At 35.5% G+C, this 24,726-nt stretch overlaps 1 protein-coding gene across 2 annotated transcripts in view; it reads right to left on the minus strand.

Moving 5' to 3' along the window:
* Tmem232 (transmembrane protein 232) overlaps nt 1–24,726 on the minus strand; it is a 256,123-nt gene that overhangs the window by 114,585 nt on the left and 116,812 nt on the right. For both annotated transcript variants that reach the window (XM_048811573.1, XM_048811574.1), the window contains exon 13: nt 20,373–20,551. In XM_048811573.1, coding sequence (XP_048667530.1) covers nt 20,373–20,551 — 179 coding nt within the window. The remainder of the gene's footprint in view (nt 1–20,372; nt 20,552–24,726) is intronic.

Raw genomic sequence — 24,726 nt, forward strand, 5'->3', positions numbered from 1 at the left:
GCTCGGTGTTCGCTCCGATAAGCTCAGGTTCTAAGAAGCACCCAGGTGCTGAACCCTAGCAATCTGTCTGCAAGCCGCAGGTGAATTGCAGCCTGAAATTACCTGATCTATGGCTGAATGAGCTGCGGTCAGTCTAAAACAGGGAAGGTGACGTCAGTTTACCATCATGGTGGCTGCTGGCCTCCTCTGTGGTCTGACCGGTGTGGAGAACCGAGATGGACCGCTTCCTTTCCCCCGTCTCGAACCCAGAATTCAGCCCTGAGTACGGTGCTTGCACGGCTGGCAGAAACTGCAGCGCTGTAACCCTGCGTCTCTATCCCAGCGCGCACTGCAGACTCTAGCCGCGGGGCGATTTGCTGAATAAGCCGTGTTACCCTCCGTGCGACAAACCTCTCGCGTTTGAGTCCCCGTAGCAGATCCTCATGCGATGGAAATCCTTCCTCCAGGTTCCGGAGCACCCCACTATTGCTGGAAATTCCTAACAAGCTATCCTTTAGCCGTCCTGACTTGTCATACTCCCACACAGTGAAGCAGCACACGGGGGTAATGCACTCCCCTCGCCGCCATCTTCCCGTCTCCCAAATCAGTTCCCCACCTTTCTTTATGTAATATTAGAGCTGGGCATATTTGACTTGTTTTGGAAAAACAACTTTTTTTCTTGAAACTTCAAAATTTAAGTATGGTGACTAATAATTGGTCATCTCAAAAGATTATTTCCTGTAGGAATTATAAAAACTCACAAAGGAAGAACAGCATGAAAAATTCCTCAGCATTTAAGTTTTGTTCCTTAACCCATTACTTCTATTACCTGGGATCATGTTACAAATGCAGAGTCTCAGACCCTGCCTTTGTAGGTACATTAAAGTTTACAAAGAACTGATGTAACAGATTAAAGAAATGATTAAGAATATCTATTTTCCAACTCACTAGTTGTGTGGTCTTGCATAAGTTACATAACTTCTCTGAACATATTTCTATTGCTGAATTTCGATGTTCCCCTTCACAAGGATGTTCATGAAGATTATATATGAAAATAGGATGTTTTCTAGCACAGTGCTTGGCCCACAAAAGTTCTTCAATGTATGTTAGTTCCTTGCTTATATTTAGCTTTAGAAAGGGCATGACATAATGGAAATTGAAGAGCCTTTTGGTGACGCTCACTCATAGTCCATCTACAACCAACCACTTATTTAATAAAGATTGAGGCTCAGAACAGTGATGTAATGGTGATGTAGACGGTTAGGGTTAGGGTTAGGGTTAGGGTTAGGGTTAGGGTTAGGTTAGGGTTAGGAGAGCTGTGGCACTTAAAAGAGTTAATGTTTATAAGGCACTTAGCACAGTGTCTTAGGCTTTGTAAAATCTCTACAAACAATATCTTTGTTTTCTAAAACCATGTATCTGGCCTGGTACATTGACACACATTTGTAATCCTAGCAACTTCAGAGGCTGAGGCAGGAGAATACTAAGTTTGAGGCCAGCCTCAGCAACTAACAGGGTCCTAAGCAACTTATCAAGATAACTTGTCTTCAAATTAAAAAAGAACAAGAATAAGAACAAGAACAAGAGGAAGAGGAGGAGGAGGAGAGAGGAGGAGGAAGGAGGAGGAGGAGGGGGAAGAGGAGGAGGGGGAAGAGGAGGAGGGGGAAGAGGAGAGGAGAAGGAGAGGGAGGACGAGGGATGGGGATATAGCTTAGGGTTCAATCCCAATCCACATACCCCCAGCCCCCCCCCCAAAAAGGGTCTGTAGCTTTGGCCATTCTATTGATAAGTTTTTATATGACTATATTTTCCTCAAAATACATCTACTTTTCCACACTCAGAACTTTGATTTATATTTATAACAAAAGAAAAGCCACATGTGAAGGAGGAGACAGGACAGACCTTGAGAAAGTAAGAACTAATCATGTTGTTTTTTTCTATTTTTGCTATTCTACAGAGTGCATAAGGAGTATGGAAATATCATTAAGAATAAAAACAAATTTTATTTTAACAATCTCACCATGAAATGTTAACCACGAAGTACATTTCACCTGATGAGTCAAAGGTACTCTGAATAAAGGCACATGTTCATTTCATCTGTACATATTTCTTTTTGATATTTTAGGTCATATTCCAGATGGCAGAAAGCACTTAGACATGATGACTTTTCCTAGATGTGCCAACATATGCTGCTGAATTGCCTATACAGAGAAACCTTGCTCATTGCAAGTCTCCCTGGAAGTATTTCAAACAAAGCACATCAGTTAACATTTGTTTATTATGCCACTGTGAGTATATGACAGCCTTTTATTTCTTTCCCAACTACTCAGGCAACAGTTGGGTTTATATTGAATTTGTCACATGAAGGGCTCATGTTTAGGATCTATTCAGAATTTTTTTTTTCATTTCAAATATTCATATTAAATATCTAACCTTTCCTCCAACCTCTACAAACATCAAATTTTATGAACAGATATAAAAAGAATTATAGATGATAGAAGGTTATTATAGACCAAATAAATACAAGATATGAGAGCACATAATGTGGTTTGTCATGAATTTACAAGCACTGTAGACAAATGCGTTAAATATAAAATTTTATTCATTAAATTAAAAAATGTATCATATAAATTGCATAGTTGTTTTTAAAGTATAAAAAGAGACAATTTCTACTTAACTTCAAAATCATTAAGGTATATTTAATCCTTGGAAAGTAATGCCTTCCCCCTATAATGTACAGTAGTTATAATTAAAGCTACATGTTGCTGTATATGTAATATAACTATAGTACTGCCTTACATGGCTTTGGAAGCAAGGAATTAGGAAAGAACAACGGTTGTACTGTAAACAGTCATTTGCAATAACTAAAATAAGAGTGGAATATATATTTTACTTTACAAAAACTGTGTGAAGCATAAGCCTTTATTGTATATGTTTTTAAAATGAAGAAGTGAGGGAGCACCTAGGCACTGAAAGTTTTTCAACCACTTGTAAAAGACATCCACTAGCCAGTGTATATCATACAATTTGTCCAAAGAGGTATCACAGGAGAGTGTGATAGATTGGCTGAATGAAAGTTGAGATTAGAAAGTTATTAAGGAAATAAAAGGATGAAAGTAAATAATCTTTGGAGTTTTATTATTGTAAATAAGTATGATAATGCAAGAAAAGGAAAAAAAATCCTTGAGTTTATCATTCTCATGTTTCACTGTAAAATGAAACACACTTGAAAAACTAATTTGCATAAAAAGACACTTAAATTTATATCTTATCTAGACCAACATAGAAGTCATAGCCAATGAAATCATCTTTCAAAATTAAATTGAGCAGAAAATCTTTCAAATAAATGAAAACTGACAAATATTGCCACCAGCAGAATTTCACCAAAGGATATGAAAGGATTTTCCTCTAATAGAAGAAAAATAATCTGACACAGAAGACCAGGGTCTTAAGAAGGGAAAAAAATGTGTAAATATGTAGGCAAGCCTTAAGAATAGTGATAGTATTAAATAATACTTATATATCGGTGTCTCTAAACACACTTGCTCATATGCAACCCTTCCTAACACATCCAGATATATATGTATACAATTAAAATTCTCAAATCATAACAGGAGTGAAGCATCCAGAACATGCATACACTTTGGAAAGTTATTTGTCATTGTTTATGAAAGTTGAACATATGCCTTCCTTATGACCTAATCATTTCATTCTTAATGGCTAACTCTAGTCAAGCCATATTAAATATTATTTTCAATAGGACAAAAACATTTGAATGATAGCTATTTTAATATGGTTTAACCAGAAACACATAAAAATTTGCACCAGATGATAGTTACAAAAATACTTTTGATAGAATTATTTATAATGTCTTGAAATTGGAAATATCCAACATATTTATCAAGAGTACAACTAACAAATGATATATTAAGATACTAAAACGACACATGATATTGATGAATTTAACATAAGATCAATTGTGAAAAGTCAGACAAATACTATATAATGCATGAGTTCATTTAAATAAGCAAATCTTATCAATCAGATATTAGTCTTAGGAGAAGGTCACATTGATTAGAAGGAGGTTTAAGAATATATATATCTTCAAAATATTTTCATTAAATATTCACTTTTTTATATATTCACCCTTGATAACTTAGAGTGATACATATTCAGTTTGTGTAACTTTCTTCTTATGTGCTTTATTTCAATGAAAATTAGGAATACACATAGGAAATATGTGGAAAATATAGAATGTAGCACATCTTACAGTGTCAAAGAGTGAGAAAATGCTCCTAAAAGGGGAAAAAAATAAAAAGACAAAATTGAAGAAAAAACTCAAAACACAATAAGAGGTAGTGTGTAAAAAGTAGACAGCAATAAACTGTAAAAGCTCCCCAGGCCACAGTTCACAGTTGGAACAATTTGAACAACATGTGCATTGGTTAACCATTTGGGGGGGAGGGGAGGGGGTACTGGAGATTGAACTCAGGGGCACTCGACTGCTGCAGTCTGACTGGGCAAATGATCGGGAGGTGACAAGCAACTTGAAGGTTCAAGTGGGAACTACTTTATTGCGAGAGAACTCAGCGGGAACTGAGTGAGAACTCAAAGTAGCAGGCACCCAAGGTAGCAGGAGCCGCTTCTCTGCCGGACAGCAGAGGTATATATACTTAACTAATTACACACAGCTTAATTTAATTAACATCATCTAGATACAGCAGTCAGCCAATAAGGAATCCTCATCATCTTAATAGTTTGCTGGCGTTGCTTCACAAACCACTCCTCCTGGCAAAGTGCCAGGCGCCATCTTGACTTGATTTGCATCCCCAACACTCGATCATTGAGCCACATACCCAGCCCTATTTCATATTTTATTTACAGACAGGGTCTCACTGAGTTGCTTAGTGTCTCCTGCTGCTGGAGGCTGGCTTTGAACTCGTGATCCTCCTGCCTCAGCCTCCTGAGCCACTGAGATTGCACCCAGCTCACTGGACAACCATTTAAAGACAAAAGGTCTTTCTAGAGTTATACAGACCAATCTTTAAAACAAATAACAATGAGTATAATAGACAATTAGAGAAAAAAATGTTAAAATTTTTTGAATTGGCATTTTAAAAAGGAGTAAATCCAAATGGTGAATAAAAGATGAAAAGATACTCAACCATATTTGTAGTAATGAGAAAATGCAAATTTAAACCACAAATTATTCTTTTGTACTAATGAAACTGGCTGTCCGGCAATCCATGCAGAAGCCAGTTTTATGCCAGGTGAGCTCTGTGCGGCCTCCAGAAACTAAAATAATTTCATCTCTTCAGGTTTTCTCATATTTTAATAGCGAGTTATAATTCCAACTTTAAACATCCATTGTTTTATTTGTGTGTGTATTCTTATTATTTCATCAAAAAAATTGCAAAACTTGCAGAACACTATATGTACTATAACAAAATAAAACATAAATGAGGAGCCACAGGAAGAAAAAGAAATAAGAAAGTAAAATGAAGTCCGAAGCAAAGTTAGTATATTAAACTTAGGGAGTAAGAAATGTTAGCAATCCTTCTAATCTACTTGTAATCCTCATTAATATTCATATTTTGTATTTTATAGATTTTATTAAAATAACCCAAGAATTCCATATAGGGGAAAAATCAATGGCAAAATGTTTAATAGCACTTAGGAGAAGGTCACATTGATTAGAAGGAGGTTTAAGAATATATATGTCTTCAAAATATTTTCATTAAATATTCACTTTTTATATATTCACCCTTGATAACTTAGAGTGATACATATTCAGTTTGTGTAACCATAGAATTATCACATATGGGTTTGAATTTAAGCCATAGTGCTGCTAGGTTGTTATGTATCCATGGGCAAGTTACTTCAGCTTGCAGAATATGTAACACTTTTCATTTAAAGTTTTAATTTACACATCTATAAACTCAAGGTAATATGTGTATGTTTATGGAAATTAAATAATTGATGCATATAAAATCCTTAGCGTTCAGCACACAGTAAATGCTTAAATCTTACTATTATTATTAGTTCCTTTTAAAAATGATAAATATGAAAGAAACAATTTCATATTGAACAATGTATGAGGCTAAAGTCCAATTTATGCAGCTTTCAAACATAAAACTCTTACTGTTGAAAATAATTACCCCAAAACTCAGAGGCTTAACATGACCTTTTGTTTATCCCACCGTTCCACAGTCAGCAATTTGAACTGGGTACAGCAGAATAGTTCTCTTCTCACTGGGCTCATTCATTTATCTGTGGTCAGCTGTTACATTAGTTGGAGACTGGCTAGTCTTGAGGAGGGGACTGGATCAGTTAGGATGGCTTTTCTTGGTTCCATGTTTTGCCTCAACTTCCAACTGGATAATGGGCTCTTTTTTGATGTGGCAATTTCAGGGTTCCAAGAGAACAAGAGACATCAGACCCCAATGTAGAAACATGTTTAAAATCTCTGCTTGAGCCGGGTCAGTGGTGCATGCCTGTAATCCCAGTAGCTCAGGAGGCTCAGACAGGAGGATCAGGAGTTCAGAGTCAGTCTCAGCAAAGGCGAGGTGCTAAGCAACTCAATGAGACCCTGTCTCTAAATGAAATACAAAAAATAGGGGCTGGTGTTGTGGCTCAGTGGTAGAGTGCTCGCCTAGCACGCTCGAGGCCCTGGTTCGATTCTCAGCACCACATAAAAATAAATTTAAAAATAAAGGTATTGTGTCCAACTACAACTAAAAAATAAATATTTTTAAAAAATAGGGCACATGGCTAACTCAAGAATTTGAATGTGGACAAAATAATACAGATAGAAGGAATCGTGAATAAACTGGAGGTGACTACTCTAAAAATATATCATATGTTCCAAACAAGTCATTCAGTACTTTAAAAAAGATACTGGAAACTGTACATGATATTAAGTACCAAACAGTTAAATTTCAAGTAGAGCCAACAAATTTCCACAAAACAAATTCTTCCAATTTAGGATTTCTATTTCTAAGAAATCACCACTACATTAGATTGGTAATTCAAACATATCTTTCAAATTTAACACCCACTACTGCTCAATCCCAACCAGGCAAATCAACTAGGTAAGTCGACTGCTGTGTCTGATTGACAATTTTGTTTCACAGTATACTCACTTCTACTTGGCTAAGGACATGTCCTTATCTGAGAGATATTCTCTTTGACAATGTCACCTTTCTTCATTGAATCATACTTATAATTTAAGTTTTTGGAACACATACTATTGAAGATAATAATTTATGTCTTGCTACTATAAGAAAAATTTAGTGACTAAACATCTATCTAAGCTTCTTTTGCATGCTATGAATTTTGTTGGGGCTAACCATATATATAATGTTCCAATGTTTTTTATTTCTGGAGACTATCTTCTGAATAAAACAGCAAAGCTGTGTGTAAAAGTCATTTTTAGGCCTTTTTTTTTTGCCTCTTACATATAATTAAGCAAGGTTGAATTGATTTAGTAAGTACTCAATAAAGAGATGATTATTTCATATTTTTTACAATTTAGGTGAGAACGTTTATGAAATCTCTTACTCCAAATGTAGTGTCTTAGATTAAGAGAATTCAAAATAAATCAAATGTACTTCAGTCATCAACTAAATACTGTATCATTAACATTTAAAATCATATACTTTATTGTTTGATAATCCAATGGCTCTAATTCTAACTGCTTCTTAAACAAAATCTGTCTAGAGTGAATTGCCTCTTAGTCTATCTAATGCAAATTAAGCTTATTTCTTATATATTAAATATGTATTAGACCTAAATTAATATAACTGCTTTTAGAAATTTCTAATTTCGATTTTTCTCTGAGGAAAACTTGCCTCCACCACCCATTTACTATTTAAAATGAATGAAAACACTTTTTAAAAGTCTTCTTATTAAGCATTGAAAACTAATTAGCACACATAGTGGTTATGCTTTTGTTTATTCTTTTATTCTCAGTGCTCACTGCCTGAGTAATGAGCTCTTTGCCTGCATCTAATATCTAAAATATATTTGCTATGTCTGATTGACTTATGAATTTCAAATGTAATTATCTATAGATATTTACTAAAATCTTGAAGAATGAAGAACATCTTATACCAAATGATTGGCCCAGGAAACAAGCATATAAATAGAATTCTAATTATAGAAATAACAAATTTGAGTTGGTTTATTGAGTTATTGTATAATCCATTTGTGGTTTGAGATGGCATATAAAAATAGATGTAAGATGACAGAATAATATCAAGAATTTTAAAAAATCATAGAAACAAACAAACCACAAAATAAAATAAGGATATATGAGACAAATGTATGCCGTCCTCTTTTTCTGTTGGAAATTGGTCAAAAATTTGACTCTCATTATTTTAAGCTCCAGGAAACATTTATACAAAATCAATAAGGTATCAGAGAGTGCATGAAACTACGGAGAATTTATTTCCTAAACTCTAGTAGTGGGGATATTCTGTGATACAGTGGTCATCACCACAGTAGATCCAAAAATTTTGCTTTTCTGTTCTTTCTGAGTTCTCAATCCAAAAGGAAGTCTAAAATTTAAACAGAGTTACATAAAAGCAAGTCCTTTACATTAAAAAAACACTGGTTCAAGTGGGCAGTCCTCTAATTATCTATCTTGTTCCAAGGAAAAAAAATCTGAATATCAAGAGAAAATGATGAACTTGGATTTTAGATAGTCCTCCTTAAAGAATATTACTCCAAATCATGATCAAATAGCAAGAAATTAAGGTTTCCTTTTCTACTAAGACTCTAGAGTATAAATTCTCTTCATTGTCATTATAATGGCCATCCACATGCTTTGAGGACACATTGACAGAGTGAATTAATCAATTGCCCTTTCTACCTATGAACATTAATTGTATCCTGTTAACATTAATTGTGATTGGAAAATAGGTCATTAAGAACATTAAGAAAATTGAATATGTGAAAGCTAGAAAGAACTGAAAATCTCAATGATAGAAAAAAGTATACTTAAGATGACAACAAATTTATCCTGCCTCAAATTAAGACAAAAAGAAGTAAAATTTTGTAATTTTAAAATATCATAGGGTGCCATAAAATATCACAAAATCATATTTGTACCTTCTGAAGAAAATGTATATTGTCATTCGATCAGAACTAGGAAAACCTAGAAATTAAAAAATACATTTTTAACTTTGAGGAGAAGGACTTTGACGTGGGTGAATCCAGATCTGCCTCTTGTCTAATGCTGAACAGGAAAACTTCTAAGTTAGATAACTAAATAATTTATTATGTAAATTGAGATAATTTTGAAAGTCAATCCACAGCTAAGAAGAAAGCGATAGAAAACCCATACTAACAAGAGCAATTTGGGGCTTGGTTAACATGGTCTCACAGTTCATAAAAATCACTTCCTATAAACCACCTCCTCTCTTTATGCTTTGGGCAGTGCTAAGCACTGGCCTTGCAGAGATTAGCACAGCTATCCATTCCCATTGCCTGGAGATAAAAGCTGAAGGACCATGAGACTTTTTACACATAGCATTCAGTCATTTTAAAATCTAAAACTAATAATTCACACTAAAAAAACCATACCAATACCAATCAAGTTTTGCCTCACCTATTTTGGAAACAGATAAATAAAGCCATTTGTGAGACCCCCAAAACATGTTTACTCCATAAGTGCTGTAAACCTTTTTTTAAGCCTGTGGTCTCATAGTTTGGCAACAACTTGAAGACTGTCCAGTTAGCAATGACAGGAGGGAAAGGGAGGGAGAAGGAGAATTGCATGGATGGTGGAAGGAGACCCCCATCATTATACAAAATACATGTATGAAGATGTGAGAAAAAAAAAAAAAGAATAGCGTTACCTTAGATTAGGGAGGGAGAAGTGATGGGAGGGGAGGGGATGGGATGGGGAGAGAGGAAGGATAGTAGAATGAAACAGACATTATTATTACTGTGTGTATATATGTGATTGCATGACCAATGTGATTCTGCAACTTGTATACTCAGAAAAATGAGAAATTATATCCCATCTGATTCAAATGTATGATATGTCAAGGTCCTTGTGCCTCATTTTCCTTCCCTGAGAATAAAACTTAAAATGTGTAACTAATTAAAACAAATTTTTAAAAAAGAGAAATTCATCAATTTGCTCTGTAGTTTACTTATTCTTTACTACCTTAAAATATTGTTCAGATATTTTTAATTTCTTCATCTGAAAATACCAACATATACTGTTGAATTTTTTTCTATTAAAGCAAAATTTTTCTGCTACCAGTTCCATTATAGCAGCTACATAATAAATCCTATTTTTAGAAATATTTAGAAGTATTGTACTGCAGAGTATAATAACTTTTATCTCAGTGTCTTTTTCTTTAGAAAACTCTTTAAGTGCTTTATAATGTTAACTCAATTATCACAAGTCTAGTACTAGATTATTATTAAGTTTTATTTTCAGGGAAGGAAACTGAGGCACAAAGATGCCCAAGGTCACCTAGCTACTGTGGTAGAGCTGCCACATGCACCCAGGTGACCTAGTTCTAGGTTCTGTGTTCTCTATCAATTTTTTGCCTCCTGGGTTACCTTTAGTAACTAACCTTGTCTGTGAGTACTGTATTTCACTGCATAATCATTGCCACTGCATTAACATATATTTACTAGTATTCTATGCATCCTAAACTTGCACCAAAGGCAGTTTAGTAATACATTATTTTTTAATAATACTGGCACATTTTTTAAAAGCTTCACTTAATTGTCACACCCCACTTTTTTTCAAAAATAAAAATAAAGACAAAATCTGAAATGATTATGCAGTGAAATACCATAGTATTAGCGCCCCTGAGCACCCATCTCAAAAATAAGAAAATTAAGATTTTGACAGATAATTTGTCTAGGTCCAAAGTGACTATGTTGAGTTGGAATTTAAATTCTGTTATTTTGTTTCTGTCCCTAAATGCTTTACTAGTCTAATCTAAGACTATGGTGTGGCAAATATTCTATTATTTTTTATATATAAGGGCAAGAGATTAGTGTGTCAAAAACAATGGTAAATTATAGTGATAATAATGAATACTTTAATCTTGTTTTTCATCAATCAATTTTCTTTGAAAGTCATTTATTGCAACAATATTTGAAATATATTAGCATATAGTTGCACAATGATAATTTTATGACTATTTTACAATTACTTTCTTATAGTTATATTCCCTTTACTCCTCTGTATTTTGACTAATAAATGTTCTTTTAATTTTTTTCTATTATTTCATCTACTATACAAATAGTTTTTCATATTATTTTTATTTTACCCAAAGAAACAATTTTAAGATGTATCAGTTTTACGCTTCTTAAGGTTTAGTGAGTTACTTCTTTATTGTTTTGATATCTCCCACTTAAATTCTTTCTTTCTTCCTTTTTTGAAATTTACAAAAGCCTTTATTACATCTAGATTATAAATCAATATTTAAAATCATTTGTATTTATTTTTGTAAATTTTATTTATTTTATTAATTTTTTATTTATATACGACAGCAGAATGCACTGTGATTCGTATTACACATATAGAGCACAAATTTTTCATATCTCTGGTTGTATACAAAGTATATCTTTCTTTTTTCTTTTTCCTTTTTTCTCTTTTTGGAAATGCTTTTACACTATTGCCAGAAGCTTACTTCTCTGTCTTCTGTAGCCATCTTACTTCTTCCTAGCCATCCTCTTCTTTTGCCTTTCTCTCCTTCACTTCTCAAAGTCTGCATACAGTGGCCTTCTTGATCTCTTAATACAGCAAACTAATTCTTGCCTCTGAGCTTCTGCAGTCTTTTCTATCAGAATTTACTGCTTTTCTGGCCACTTCACTCTCACTGTTTCGTTCTTGCAAATACTGCCATCTGGAGAGCCTTCCCTGACACTCTAGCCAGGGCATCTACCCCGATCGGACTCAATCACATTCCAGGGATTTTGCTCTATTTCATTTTCTTCATAGCTGCTATCACCACTTAATAATTATATTTTAATTTGTTGGGTTACATTTTAACTGTGAGTTTCCCCAAACCAAACTCTATAATTAAGAGAATATATATCTGCTCTTTACACTGTATTTCTAGCACCTAAAACAATGGCTAGTGCTTAAAAATAGGTTACTAAAATTATTCTTATACTTGTTACTATTATTTCTTAAGGCATGTTTTAATTTCCAAGTTTTACTGATTTTAATAATAATTTTTATTTTTAATATTTTATACATTGTTATTAATTTTTAAATATTAAATTTAATCATTAGAGGTGATCTTAGTATTTCTTTTAATATTTCAAATGAGCTTACTTGCAATTATTAGTTAAATAAATATAAAAAAAAAACATCTACTAAGGGTATAAGCATGTAACATTGAAATAAACTACCTCTTGGGGGCAAGGGAGGCATGGGGGAATGTTGGTCAATATGTGGTAGTTAAATAGGAACAAGGAGTTCTGATGTGCTACTGCACAACAGGGTGACTTTAGATAAAAATATTGTCCTGTATATTTTGAAAACTTATAAGAAAGGATTTGGAATATTTTCATCATAAAGAAGTGACACAGTTTTGATGAGATAGATATGTTTAACCTGATTTAAATATTACACAATGTGCATATGTATCAAGATATCAGATCTTGCCCATTAATATGTATAATTTTCATGTTTTTCAATATTAGTTAAAAATAAATTTATCTTAAAATTTAAAAATGCTTTTGTATTTTCTTTACTGACATACATCTTTAGTGTGTCATTACTATACTAACAAAAATGGAATATGTTTGGGTCCCTTCACTAACTAAAGGATGTGCTTCAAATTTTTTAACTTAAAAACCAGGTGATAAAAGTTCCATTTCCAAACACATTTGTCAAACAGGGTGAGAAGCCAGGACAGAGTTGTAAAACTAGGAGGTACATCAATAAAGTGACCTTTGACTTTCCCTATTTATTTTTTATGTTTGTTGAAATAACTGGAGTTAGGGCCACTTTTAGCCTTTCTCTGGTCCAGTATCATAATATGACTGTGTTCAGCCTTCTTCCTGGTATTTCTGCCCATTGAACCACAGAAGAAGGACACACTCAAGAGTGAACACATGTTTCTGGATTCCTCATTTTGGTAAAAATCATAGAAAATCCCCTTATCCCTCCGATTTGAATCCTAACCACAGCCCCTCCTGACAGCTGTGAGCAGGATGTGGTGAGGTGCTTCTATATGCATCTTTCCACTGCATGCCCTAGCAACAACCCTCAAATTAGAGGTATGTGTTTTACTCCTTAAAACTTCCATACTTTCCAAGGTTTTTCACCAAATTCTCTGAAGAGAGAAAAAGAATCGGGGTTTGATATCTCACTTCACTCTAACACCAATTTCATGTCTACCAGCACTTTCCACCAAATTTGAGATCTGTAGAGGAATCGTTCCTTGCTAATGGGTATTTTTTTTTAATTTTTTATTGTTGGTTGTTCAAAACATTACATAGTTCTTGATATATCATATTTCACACTTTGATTCAAGTGGGTTATGAACTCCCATGTTTACCCCGTATACAAATTGCAGAATCACATCAGTTACACATCCATTGATTTACATATTGCCGTACTAGTGTCTGTTGTATTCTGCTGCCTTTCCTATCCTCTACTATCCCCCCTCCCCTCCCCTCCCCTCTTCGCTCTCTACCCCCTCTACTGTCATTCATTTCTCCCCCTTGTATTATTTTCCCCTTTCCCCTCACTTCCTCTTGTATGAAATTTTGTATAACCCTGAGGGTCTCCTTCCATTTCCATGCAATTTCCCTTCTCTCTCCTTTTCCCTCCCACCTCTCATCCCAGTTTAATGTTAATCTTCTTCTCATGCTCTTCGTCCCTACTCTGTTCTTAGTTACTCTCCTTATATCAAAGAAGACATTTGGCATTTGTTTTTTAGGGATTGGCTAGCTTCACTTAGCATAATCTGCTCTAATGCCATCCATTTCCCTGTAAATTCTATGATTTTGTCATTTTTTAATGCAGAGTAATACTCCATTGTATATAAATGCCACATTTTTTTTATCCATTCGTCTATTGAAGGGCATCTAGGTTGGTTCCACAGTCTTGCTATTGTGAATTGTGCTGCTCTGAACATCGATGTAGCAGTGTCCCTGTAGCATGCTCTTTTTAGGTCTTTAGGGAATAGACCGAGAAGGGGAATAGCTGGGTCAAATGGTGGCTCCATTCCCAGCTTTCCAAGAAATCTCCATACTGCTTTCCAAATTGGCTGCACCAATTTGCAGTCCCACCAGCAATGTACAAGTGTACCCTTTTCCCCACATCCTCGCCAGCACTTGTTGTTGTTTGACTTCATAATGGCTGCCAATCTTACTGGAGTGAGATGGTATCTTAGGGTGGTTTTGATTTGCATTTCTCTGACAGCTAGAGATGGTGAGCATTTTTTCATGTACTTGTTGATTGACTGTATGTCCTCCTCTGAGAAGTGTCTGTTCAGGTCCTTGGCCCATTTGTTGATTGGGTTGTTTGTTCTCTTATTGTCTAATTTTTTGAGTTCTTTGTATACTCTGGATATTAGGGCTCTATCTGAAGTGTGAGGAGTAAAGATTTGTTCCCAGGGTGTAGGCTCCCTATTTACCTCTCTTATTGTTTCTTTTGCTGAGAAAAAACTTTTTAGTTTGAGTAAGTCCCATTTGTTGATTCTAGTTATTAACTTTTGTGCTATGGGTGTCCTATTGAGGAATTTGGAGCCCGACCCCACAGTATGTAGATCGTAGCCAACTTTTTCTTCTATCAGACGGCGTGTCTCTGATTTGATATCAAGCTCCTTGATCCATTTTGAATTAACTTTTGTGCATGGCGAGAGAAAGGGATTCAGTTTCATTTTGTTGCATATGGATTTCCAGTTTTCCCAGCACCATTTGTTGAAGATGCTATCCTTCCTCCATTGCATGCTTTTAGCCCCTTTATCAAATATAAGATAGTTGTAGTTTTGTGGATTGGTTTCTGTGTCCTCTATTCTGTACCATTGGTCCACCCGCCTGTTTTGGTACCAGTACCATGCTGTTTTTGTTACTATTGCTCTGTAGTATAGTTTGAAGTCTGGTATCGCTATACCGCCTGATTCACACTTCCTGCTTAGCATTGTTTTTGCTATTCTGGGTCTTTTATTTTTCCATATGAATTTCATGATTGCTTTCTCTATTTCTACAAGAAATGCCGTTGGGATTTTGATTGGCATTGCATTAAACCTATAGAGAACTTTTGGTAATATCGCCATTTTGATGATGTTAGTTCTGCCTATCCATGAACAGGGTATATTTTTCCATCTTCTAAGATCTTCTTCTATTTCTCTCTTTAGGGTTCTGTAGTTTTCATTGTATAAGTCTTTCACCTCTTTTGTTAGGTTGATTCCCAAGTATTTTATTTTTTTTGAAGATATTGTGAATGGAGTGGTTGTCCTCATTTCCATTTCAGAGGATTTGTCGCTGATATACAGGAATGCCTTTGATTTATGCGTGTTGATTTTATATCCTGCCACTTTGCTGAATTCATTTATTAGCTCTAATAGTTTCTTTGTAGACCCTTTTGGGTCTGCTAGGTATAGAATCATGTCATCTGCAAATAGTGATAATTTAAGTTCTTCTTTTCCTATTTTGATGCCTTTAATTTCTTTCGTCTGTCTAATTGCTCTGGCCAGTGTTTCGAGAACTATGTTGAACAGAAGTGGAGAGAGAGGGCATCCCTGTCTTGTTCCAGATTTTAGAGGGAATGCCTTCAGTTTTTCTCCATTCAGAATGATGCTAGCCTGAGGCTTAGCATAGATTGCTTTTACAATATTGAGGTATGTTCCTGTTATCCCTAGTTTTTCTAGAGTTTTGAACATAAAGGGATGCTGTACTTTGTCGAATGCTTTTTCCGCATCTATCGAGATGATCATATGGTTCTTATTTTTAAGTCTATTGATGTGGTGAATAACATTTATTGATTTCCGTATATTGAACCAGCCTTGCATCCCAGGGATGAATCCTACTTGATCATGGTGCACAATTTTTTTGATATGTTTTTGTATCCGATTCGCCAGAATTTTATTGAGGATTTTTGCATCTAGGTTCATTAGAGATATTGGTCTGTAGTTTTCTTTCTTTGAAGTGTCTTTGTCTGGTTTAGGTATCAGGGTGATGTTGGCCTCGTAGAATGAATTTGGAAGTTCTCCCTCTTTTTCTATTTCCTGAAGTAGCTTGAAAAGTATTGGTATTAGTTCCTCTTTAAAGGTTTTGTAAAACTCTGCTGTATACCCATCCGGTCCTGGGCTTTTCTTAGTTGGTAGTCTTTTGATGGTTTCTTCTATTTCCTCAATTGATATTGGTCTGTTTAGGTTGTCTATATCCTCCTGACTCAATCTGGGCAGATCATATGACTTAAGAAATTTATCTATGCCTTCACTATCTTCTAATTTATTGGAGTATAAGGATTCAAAATAGTTTTTGATTATCTTCTGTATTTCTGAAGTGTCTGTTGTGATATTGCCTTTTTCATCCCGTATGCTAGTAATTTGAGTTCTCTCTCTTCTTCTCTTCGCTAGCATGGCTAAGGGTCTGTCGATTTTGTTTATTTTTTCAAAGAACCAACTTTTAGTTTTGTCAATTTTTTCAATTGTTTCTTTTGTTTCGATTTCATTAATTTCAGCTCTGATTTTAATTATTTCTTGCCTTCTACTTCTTTTGCTGTTGTTTTGCTCTTCTTTTTCAAGGATTTTGAGATGAAGTATGAGATCATTTATTTGTTGGTTTTTTCTTTTTTTAAGGAATGAACTCCAAGCAATGAATTTTCCTCTTAGAACTGCTTTCAATGTGTCCCATAGATTCCGATATGTTGTGTCTGTGTTTTCATTTATCTCTAAGAATTTTTTAATTTCCTCCTTGATGTCTTCTATAACCCATTGATCATTCAGTAACCTATTGTTCATTCTCCAAGTGATGTATGCTTTTTCCTTCCTTCTTTTATCGTTGATTTTCAGTTTCATTCCATTATGATCAGATAAGATGCATGGTATTATCTCTACTCCTTTATATTGTCTAAGAGTTGCCCTGTGACATAATATATGATCTATTTTTGAGAAGGATCCATGTGCTGCTGAGAAAAAAGTGTAACTGCTTGATGTTGGGTGGTATATTCTATATATGTCAATTAAGTCTAGGTTATTAATTGTGTTATTGAGTTCTATAGTTTCCTTATTCAACTTTTGTTTGGAAGATCTGTCCAGTGGCGAGAGAGGTGTGTTGAAGTCTCCCATGATTATTGTATGGTGGTCTATTAGACTCTTGAACTTGAGAAGAGTTTGTTTGATGAACATAGCTGCACCATTGTTTGGGGCATATATATTTATGATTGTTATGTCTTGTTGGTGTATGGTTCCCTTAAGCAGTATGTAGTGTCCCTCTTTATCCCTTTTGATTAACTTTGGCTTGAAATCTATTTTATTTGATATGAGTATGGACACTCCTGCTTGTTTCCGAAGTCCATATGAGTGATATGATTTTTCCCAACCTTTCACCTTCAGCCTATGTATGTCTTTTCCTATCAAATGCGTCTCCTGTAGGCAGCATATTGTTGGGTCTTGTTTTGTGATCCATTCTACTAGCCTGTGTCTCTTAATTGGTGAGTTTAAGCCATTAACATTTAGGGTTATTATTGAGATATGGGTTGTTCTTCCAGCCATATTTGTTTATTTATGTTACTAAACATGGTTTGTTTTCCTCTTTGATTATTTTTCCCCCCTTTACTGTCCTACCTCCCACTGTTGGTTTTCATTGTTATTTTCCATTTCCTCTTCCTGTAATGTTTTGCCAAGGATGTTTTGAAGAGATGGTTTTCTAGCTGCAAATTCTTTTAACTTTTGTTTATCGTGGAAGGTTTTAATTTCATCTTCCATCCTGAAGCTTAATTTCGCTGGATACACAATTCTTGGTTGGAACCCATTTTCTTTCAGTGTTTGAAATATGTTATTCCAGGATCTTCTAGCTTTCAGAGTCTGTGTTGAAAGATCAGCTGTTATCCTGATTGGCTTACCCCTAAATGTAATCTGCTTCCTTTCTCTTGTAGCTTTTAAAATTCTCTCCTTATTCTGTATGTTGGGCATCTTCATTATAATGTGTCTAGGTGTGGGTCTCTTATGATTTTGCACATTCGGCGTCCTGTAGGCTTCTAGGATTTGGGATTCTGTCTCATTCTTCAAGTCTGGGAAGTTTTCTCGTATTATTTCATTGAATAGATTGCTCATTCCTTTGGTTTGAAACTCTGTCCCTTCCTGTATCCCAATGACTCTTAAATTTGGTCTCTTGATGTTATCCCATATTTCTTGGATGTTCTGCTCATGGTTTCTTAACAGTCTTGCTGAGCTGTCTATGTTCTTTTCAAGTTGAAATACTTTATCTTCATTGTCTGATGTTCTATCTTCTAAGTGTTCTACTCTGCTGGTAGTATTCTCAATTGAGTTTTTAAGTTGGTTTATTGCTTCCTGCATTTCTAGGATTTCTGTTTGTTTGTTTTTTATAACCTCTATCTCCCTGTATAGTTGATCTTTTGCTTCTTGGATTTGTTTATGTAATTCATTGTTGAAGTGATCTTTCATTGTCTGATTTTGCTGTCTGATGTCTTCCTTGAGACTCCAGATCATCTGAAGCATGTATATCCTGAATTCTTTATCTGACATTCCATCTGCTGCAGCTATTACCTCTTCTAACGTTGAGTTGACCTGCATTGCTTGTGGTCCTTTCTTTCCTTGTCTCTTCATACTGTTCGCGTTCCTTTCTACTTGGTGAAACTGTTGTGCTATTGAATTTTCCCCCTATATATTTATATTGGTCTTGTATAGTTGCAAAGTCTCCCTCGCAGGCGCGGGCGGCGGCTCTGCCCCTCCTCCAATTGGGGCAATGTGCCTATCACGCCGGCAGGCCGCTGGGCCTGCTCTGCCGGTCGGTAGCAGGTCCGCCTACCTTGCAGACGCGGGGGAGGGGCGGCTCTACCCTTCCTCAGGCCGCTGGGCCTGTTCTGTCTGTCGGTTGGAGGTCTGGCCTGTTCTGTTGGTGGTCGCAGGTCTGCCTACCTTGCAGGCACGTGGGACAGCTCTGCTCCTCCGCAGAATGCTGGGCCTGTTCTGCTGGTGGGTCACAGGTCTGCCTACCTTGCAGGTGCGGGGGGAGGGGGCGGCTCTGCCCCTCCGCGGGCCACTGGGCCTGTTCTGCCGGTGGGTCACAGTTCCGCCCACCTTGCAGGTCCGGGGGGGGGCGGCTCTGCCCCTCAGCAGGCCGCTGGGCCTGTTCTGTGGGTGGTCACAGTTCCATCTACCTTGCAGGCGCGGGGGGAGGGGGCGGCTCTGCCCCTAAGCAGGCCGCTGCACCTGTTCTGTCGGTGGTCACAGTTCCGCCCACCTTACAGGCGCTGGGGGAGGGGGCGGCTCTGCCCCTCAGCAGGCCGCTGCGCCTGTTCTGCTGGTGGGTCGCAGGCCTGCCTACCTTGCAGGCGTGGTTGGCAGCTCTGCTAATGGGTATTTTTATAGATTTGTTAAATTTATTTAATTCTGTTTCCATTAAAGGTTTTGGAGGTCTGGTTTTATGCCACCATTTACAGCTCCACTCTCTTCAAACAAAAATAGCTCAATGTTATGTGGATGCTAACACACAACAAGTGTGGGGATGGGGGTGAATAAAAGTTCAGTGGGTTAGACAAAGCGGAAATGAAGGGAAAGGAAGAGGATAGGAAGAGGAAAAACAGTAGAATAAATCACACATAACTTTCCTAGGTTCATAAATGAATATTATACCTCCAGTCTAACTCCACATCATACACAAACACAAGAATGGGGTCCTAATTAGGATAATTCCCTAACCCTAACCCTAACCCTAACCCTAACCCATAATTAGGATAAAACTCCATGTATGTACAATATGTCAAAATGCACTCTATTGTCATGTATATCTAAGAAGGAAAAAAAAGCCAGCCTCAGCAACTTAGTGAAGCACTAAGCAATTTATCAAGACCTTGTCTCAAAATTAAAAAGAAAAAAAATAAAAGGGCTGAGAATGTGTCTCAGTGGTGAAGAGTCCCTGAATTCAATCCCTGGTACCAAAACAAACTAACAAACAAAAAACGCATTATTTGGTTGTGCTTTTTATTCTATTATTTGTTTCGTCAGAAACTGCAGTCTATAAAATTGTAAAAAAAGAAAAAGAAAAAGAAATATAGGGCAATGTTCAATTTTAGAAACGGTATTCTCCACTGTGAATCACCAATACCCACTGAATGTGAACATTTTTTGTTCATTCTTTGCATAAAGAATAAATTAACAAGCAAGATAAATGATGATAGAAGCATCAATTTTTCAAGCAGTGTTTTTTCTTACCTGGGCTATGTTGATTGCATTTTGGATTCGTTCATCTTTCTCATAATCCTTTGTTATTTGTAATGTTTTCCATATCATGTTTCTAAATCCATCTTGTTCCTCATCATCCCTAAGTTCCCACAACATTTTCACCATGTTATACACTAAGCCATAGTATCCAACAAAGACCACTTGGTGACCTGTTGAAATAGAAACATTCTTTGTAAAGTTTTTATTTTATTCACCTTACTGGAGTATAGCTAGGTGGGGGAAAAAAACAATTTTACCAAAATTCATAATAATAGTATAAAGCCTGAAATTACAAGCTTTGGAAATTTTTGACCCTTAACTGATTTTATTCCCTTATAACAGCACACAATATCTCACATCCTAACCATTTGAAAATATCAACTGTACCCAACTACTACACCTCATAAATTAGAATATGCATGGGTAAACTGTGAACCACATGGAAAAACAAGTCCTTAAAATTCAAGTGAAGAGGAATGTGCTTAAGGCAGGATAAACACATAATCTACCAGAGTGAATTTTTAGAATAAATCAGGGGAAAAGGAAAAAAATCACTTGCCATTGTAAAACAACAACAACAAAATAACAAAGCTCTATTAAACTTGGCATTTGAACCAAGAAGAAAACTTAAAATAATGCAAAAGGCAAAAAGAAATTACTGATGCAATTATTATTTGGAAGATTTTTTTAGATAATAAGGACATAAATAAATTGGAATAGGAGAAAAGAATACTGAGTGTAAAGAAGATTAAAAATATCTAAGACACCTCCCTTTAAAACTTTTTGTAACAATTAGCAATTTATATATATATCATGAAGTTCCACTTTCAAAATATGTACTCATCTTACAGAAAGGAGGAAGAAGTTTCTATTTACTCTTTATCTTAAGTATTTACTCTTTATCTTAAATATTTCTTGCATAGCTATAGTATACTGCTATGCAGTAATATTCAGGAAAAGATAATTCTGGTTTAGGTACAGATAGAATACATAAATAAGAGGAATAAAATAATACAGTCCTCAAAGGGGAGAAAAACTTATGTTAGTCAAAGAGCAATGTGAAAATACTAAGCCTATTTGAAGAACAAGAGCAATAAAATGCTGAGAGAGGAAGGTTAGAAGGGCTTAAAAGCCCATTAAAATTCATGTTGCACTTTTCCAGAAAGTACTGGTTATAGTCCATGTAACACTGGGAATCATCAATATCCTCCTTGCATAAGAATGTAAGCACAATTTGAAAAGCCAGATCCTCAACTTTCCCTAATTCAATCTGATGTACTGGGGAATGATCTTGGCTAAATTATATTGTTATATTATGTGCATGTACAAATATGTAGCAACAAATCCCACTGTTACATACAACTCTAATACACCAAATAAATATGAGAAAAATGAAAGTTAATGATAATAATTACTATTATAACTAGCATGCATGGGAATGCCATCTAGTTGCCCCAGTTCTTGTGCTCACTACAGTCTTGCCATGTAGATTTTGTTATCTTTAGAATGAGAAATCAGAATATATGAACCTATAAACATATGAACCTCCCTTGAATCAAAGAGCTGATAAGTGAGTGCCATACAATCTTGTTCCATGAGGGACACTCTTTCTAACTCAGACAAGTGCTTTTCTTTCCATAACCCACCTTCCATTCCATTCATACAAAAGGGTGAAACTAGAAAGTAGAAAGAGGAAGCAAAAGAGAAAATATGTACATGTTTTAGAAATGGAGAAGGAAGGCATATTTCTAGTTTCCAATCTTAAAGTACCTTCTACCCTTTCTATCATTGGTACTTTAAGAGAGAGTCAAAGATGCAAATATGAAGCTACAATGAAGCAGCTTGTTCTTGGGGAAATGTGATTTTTCTCTTCATAACAACTTCATTCATTAAAACTGGTGTACTGCAATATTTGACATTATATAAAAATGAAAAATACCTCATTTGAATGATTGGTAATTAACATTTTTGCTAGAAAATGAAATTTAATCAAGAAATACGAATTTAATTTTTTTAAAATACTTTCTTTGCCCTTGGATGAAAGAAAGATAACCTGTGGCTTCAAGTAGTTAACAAGTCTAGAAACACAATAATTTGTATGAGAAGGTAGAGGGCAAACAGTTCATGAAAAGGTAATCAATCTACCAAAGCAAGGGATCAGTGAGAGCTGGAAGAGTGAGGAAGGGACTTAGAGAAGGTGAGACCTCGTCAGACCTTGTCTAAGAGGTAAACTTGGAAACAGAGCAGAGGAAGACATTGAGGGATATTTCACTGGGTGGACACCTGGAAAATGTTAGCACTGTGAATAATTACATACTAACTTCCTGTCTGTGCTTTCCTCTTCCTGTCTTGTCCAGACTGCTTCACCATTGGTAATCTAGGTTGTAAAAAATGACTTTGTAAATCTATCATTTTGCTTCCCTGTTTACAACTTATCCATAGCCTTTTGTCCCTATGTAAATTCCAAATTGCATAGCCAGACAATCACGGCTCTGTCTTTCTAATCTTTCTGAAATACATATATTACAACTCTTTTATTTCTCCCCGCAACTTGCAAATATACTACATTAAGAAAAAAAGATTGAAGTTCTTGAATACACACTTAATTCTATCTTCTAGTCTTAATATAAACTATTTCATTGACTTAATCAGAAGTCATTCTGTCCAAAAATATTTTGATTACTATACTATAGCCATTCCTCTGCATCTTGTCATTAAAAAGCCTTCTCTGAAAGAGAATTGTGTCCATGGTTAGCTATTAGCTACATCCCTTGTACTTACTAGATAATAACATATCATATTATAATTGCCTATTTCACCCACAGATTCTAAACAATGGGAGGATGGGATTATATTTTATTCTCTCTTATGCTCCTAGCACTTACCATAATGCCTGCAACATAGTAGATCTAATTTCTAAAAGTATGTCCACTGAATGAGGGGAATAGACAGAGTAAAAAAGTGTCTCCATTTACCTGGGACTGAGGGGTTTCTTAAAGCACAGAGCTTTCAAGGACAAATGGGAACAGGGCTAAGTAAATCAGAACAGTTGGACCAGTAATAGGACTTCCAGCAGAGAGGTAACAGTAAGGAAAGACAAGAGAAGATGATAGTGGGTATCTCAAATTGAGCTTGAGTGGAGAGTTCTTATTAAAATAGTTGAGATTCGATAGTTCAGGATAAATGGGGTCAGATTAAATGATGGATGTTTGAGCAAAGGAGTAATGTTATTCCTGCTCAATGCTGTGTTACGTCTAGTCTATTCAAGCAATAAACTGGGAAGCCTATATGGGAGTTCTATGAGGTAATCTAGGTCTTCACTATGATGAGCGGCAGGAGACTAGAAAGGAAGGGACAAACTTAAGATACCGTGACGAAGGTCTAATAAGACTTCTTGCTATGAGGGAGAAGAGGGAATGAGAGGCAAAGGAGAAGTTCGCGTTGAAGCTCAGGAGACTCAAACAATAATGAAACCACTTAAAAAAATGAGGAGATTGTGAAGATAAGACAGTTTGTTCAAAGGAAATAAAAATGTGGAAAGTGTGGCATGGGTATGAGAGAATACAATTTTTAATAATCTGTAGCTTGTTACAACATGGCTGAAATGCAAGTAAAATAGTAAGAGTGAGGGTATTGATTTGTGAAGCATTAGTGAAACATAATGCCTGAATTCAATATGAGTGAGAAATAATTTTGAGTTTTTAAATGAATAATACTGGAATTGTGAGCTTCAGTAAAATAGCTTTCAAACAATATTATAAATAAAACATACTGTGCATTTTAACTCATTTCTCTTTTATTTAGATACTCCCAACATCTTTACATTGACAAGAATCGTTAAAGTAAATACAAACCACCTTCCGTCCATATATTTTAAATTTGTTTGAAGATTAATGTTTGATAAAACCACAACTGTTTAATTATCAAACTGGTATAATTTGATTTTAGAATTTGCAGGACCAATGTTGAGCCGTTAGATACTCTCTGATAATTATGTCTCAGTCTCACAATTTCTTTGAACATTCTTTTTATGAGTCTAAAAGTGACCTGTTCACCTGTTGACTTAAACACCAGTGAAATACAGCTGATGAATAATATTTGTAGGGAGAATCTAATTGATTGACAGTAAATGAAGAAAAAAACCTTATAAAGACAGATGGTGTGTGTTGCAACTGTCATAAAAAGTAGACCGTGTTCTCATTTGCACGTCTAGACATTTGCTGAGAAGCATGCCTGCTCTGAAGTTCCTCATCCAGGGACCAAGCTGTAGCATAAGGCACTCTTCTGTTCTGCTTTCAGTGACCCTGTGGCAGCTATCAAAGACGTCACTTTAAATATACTGCAA

Source organism: Marmota marmota, unplaced genomic scaffold, assembly GCF_001458135.2.
Source record: "Marmota marmota marmota unplaced genomic scaffold, marMar, whole genome shotgun sequence".
Classification (NCBI taxonomy): domain Eukaryota; kingdom Metazoa; phylum Chordata; class Mammalia; order Rodentia; family Sciuridae; genus Marmota; species Marmota marmota.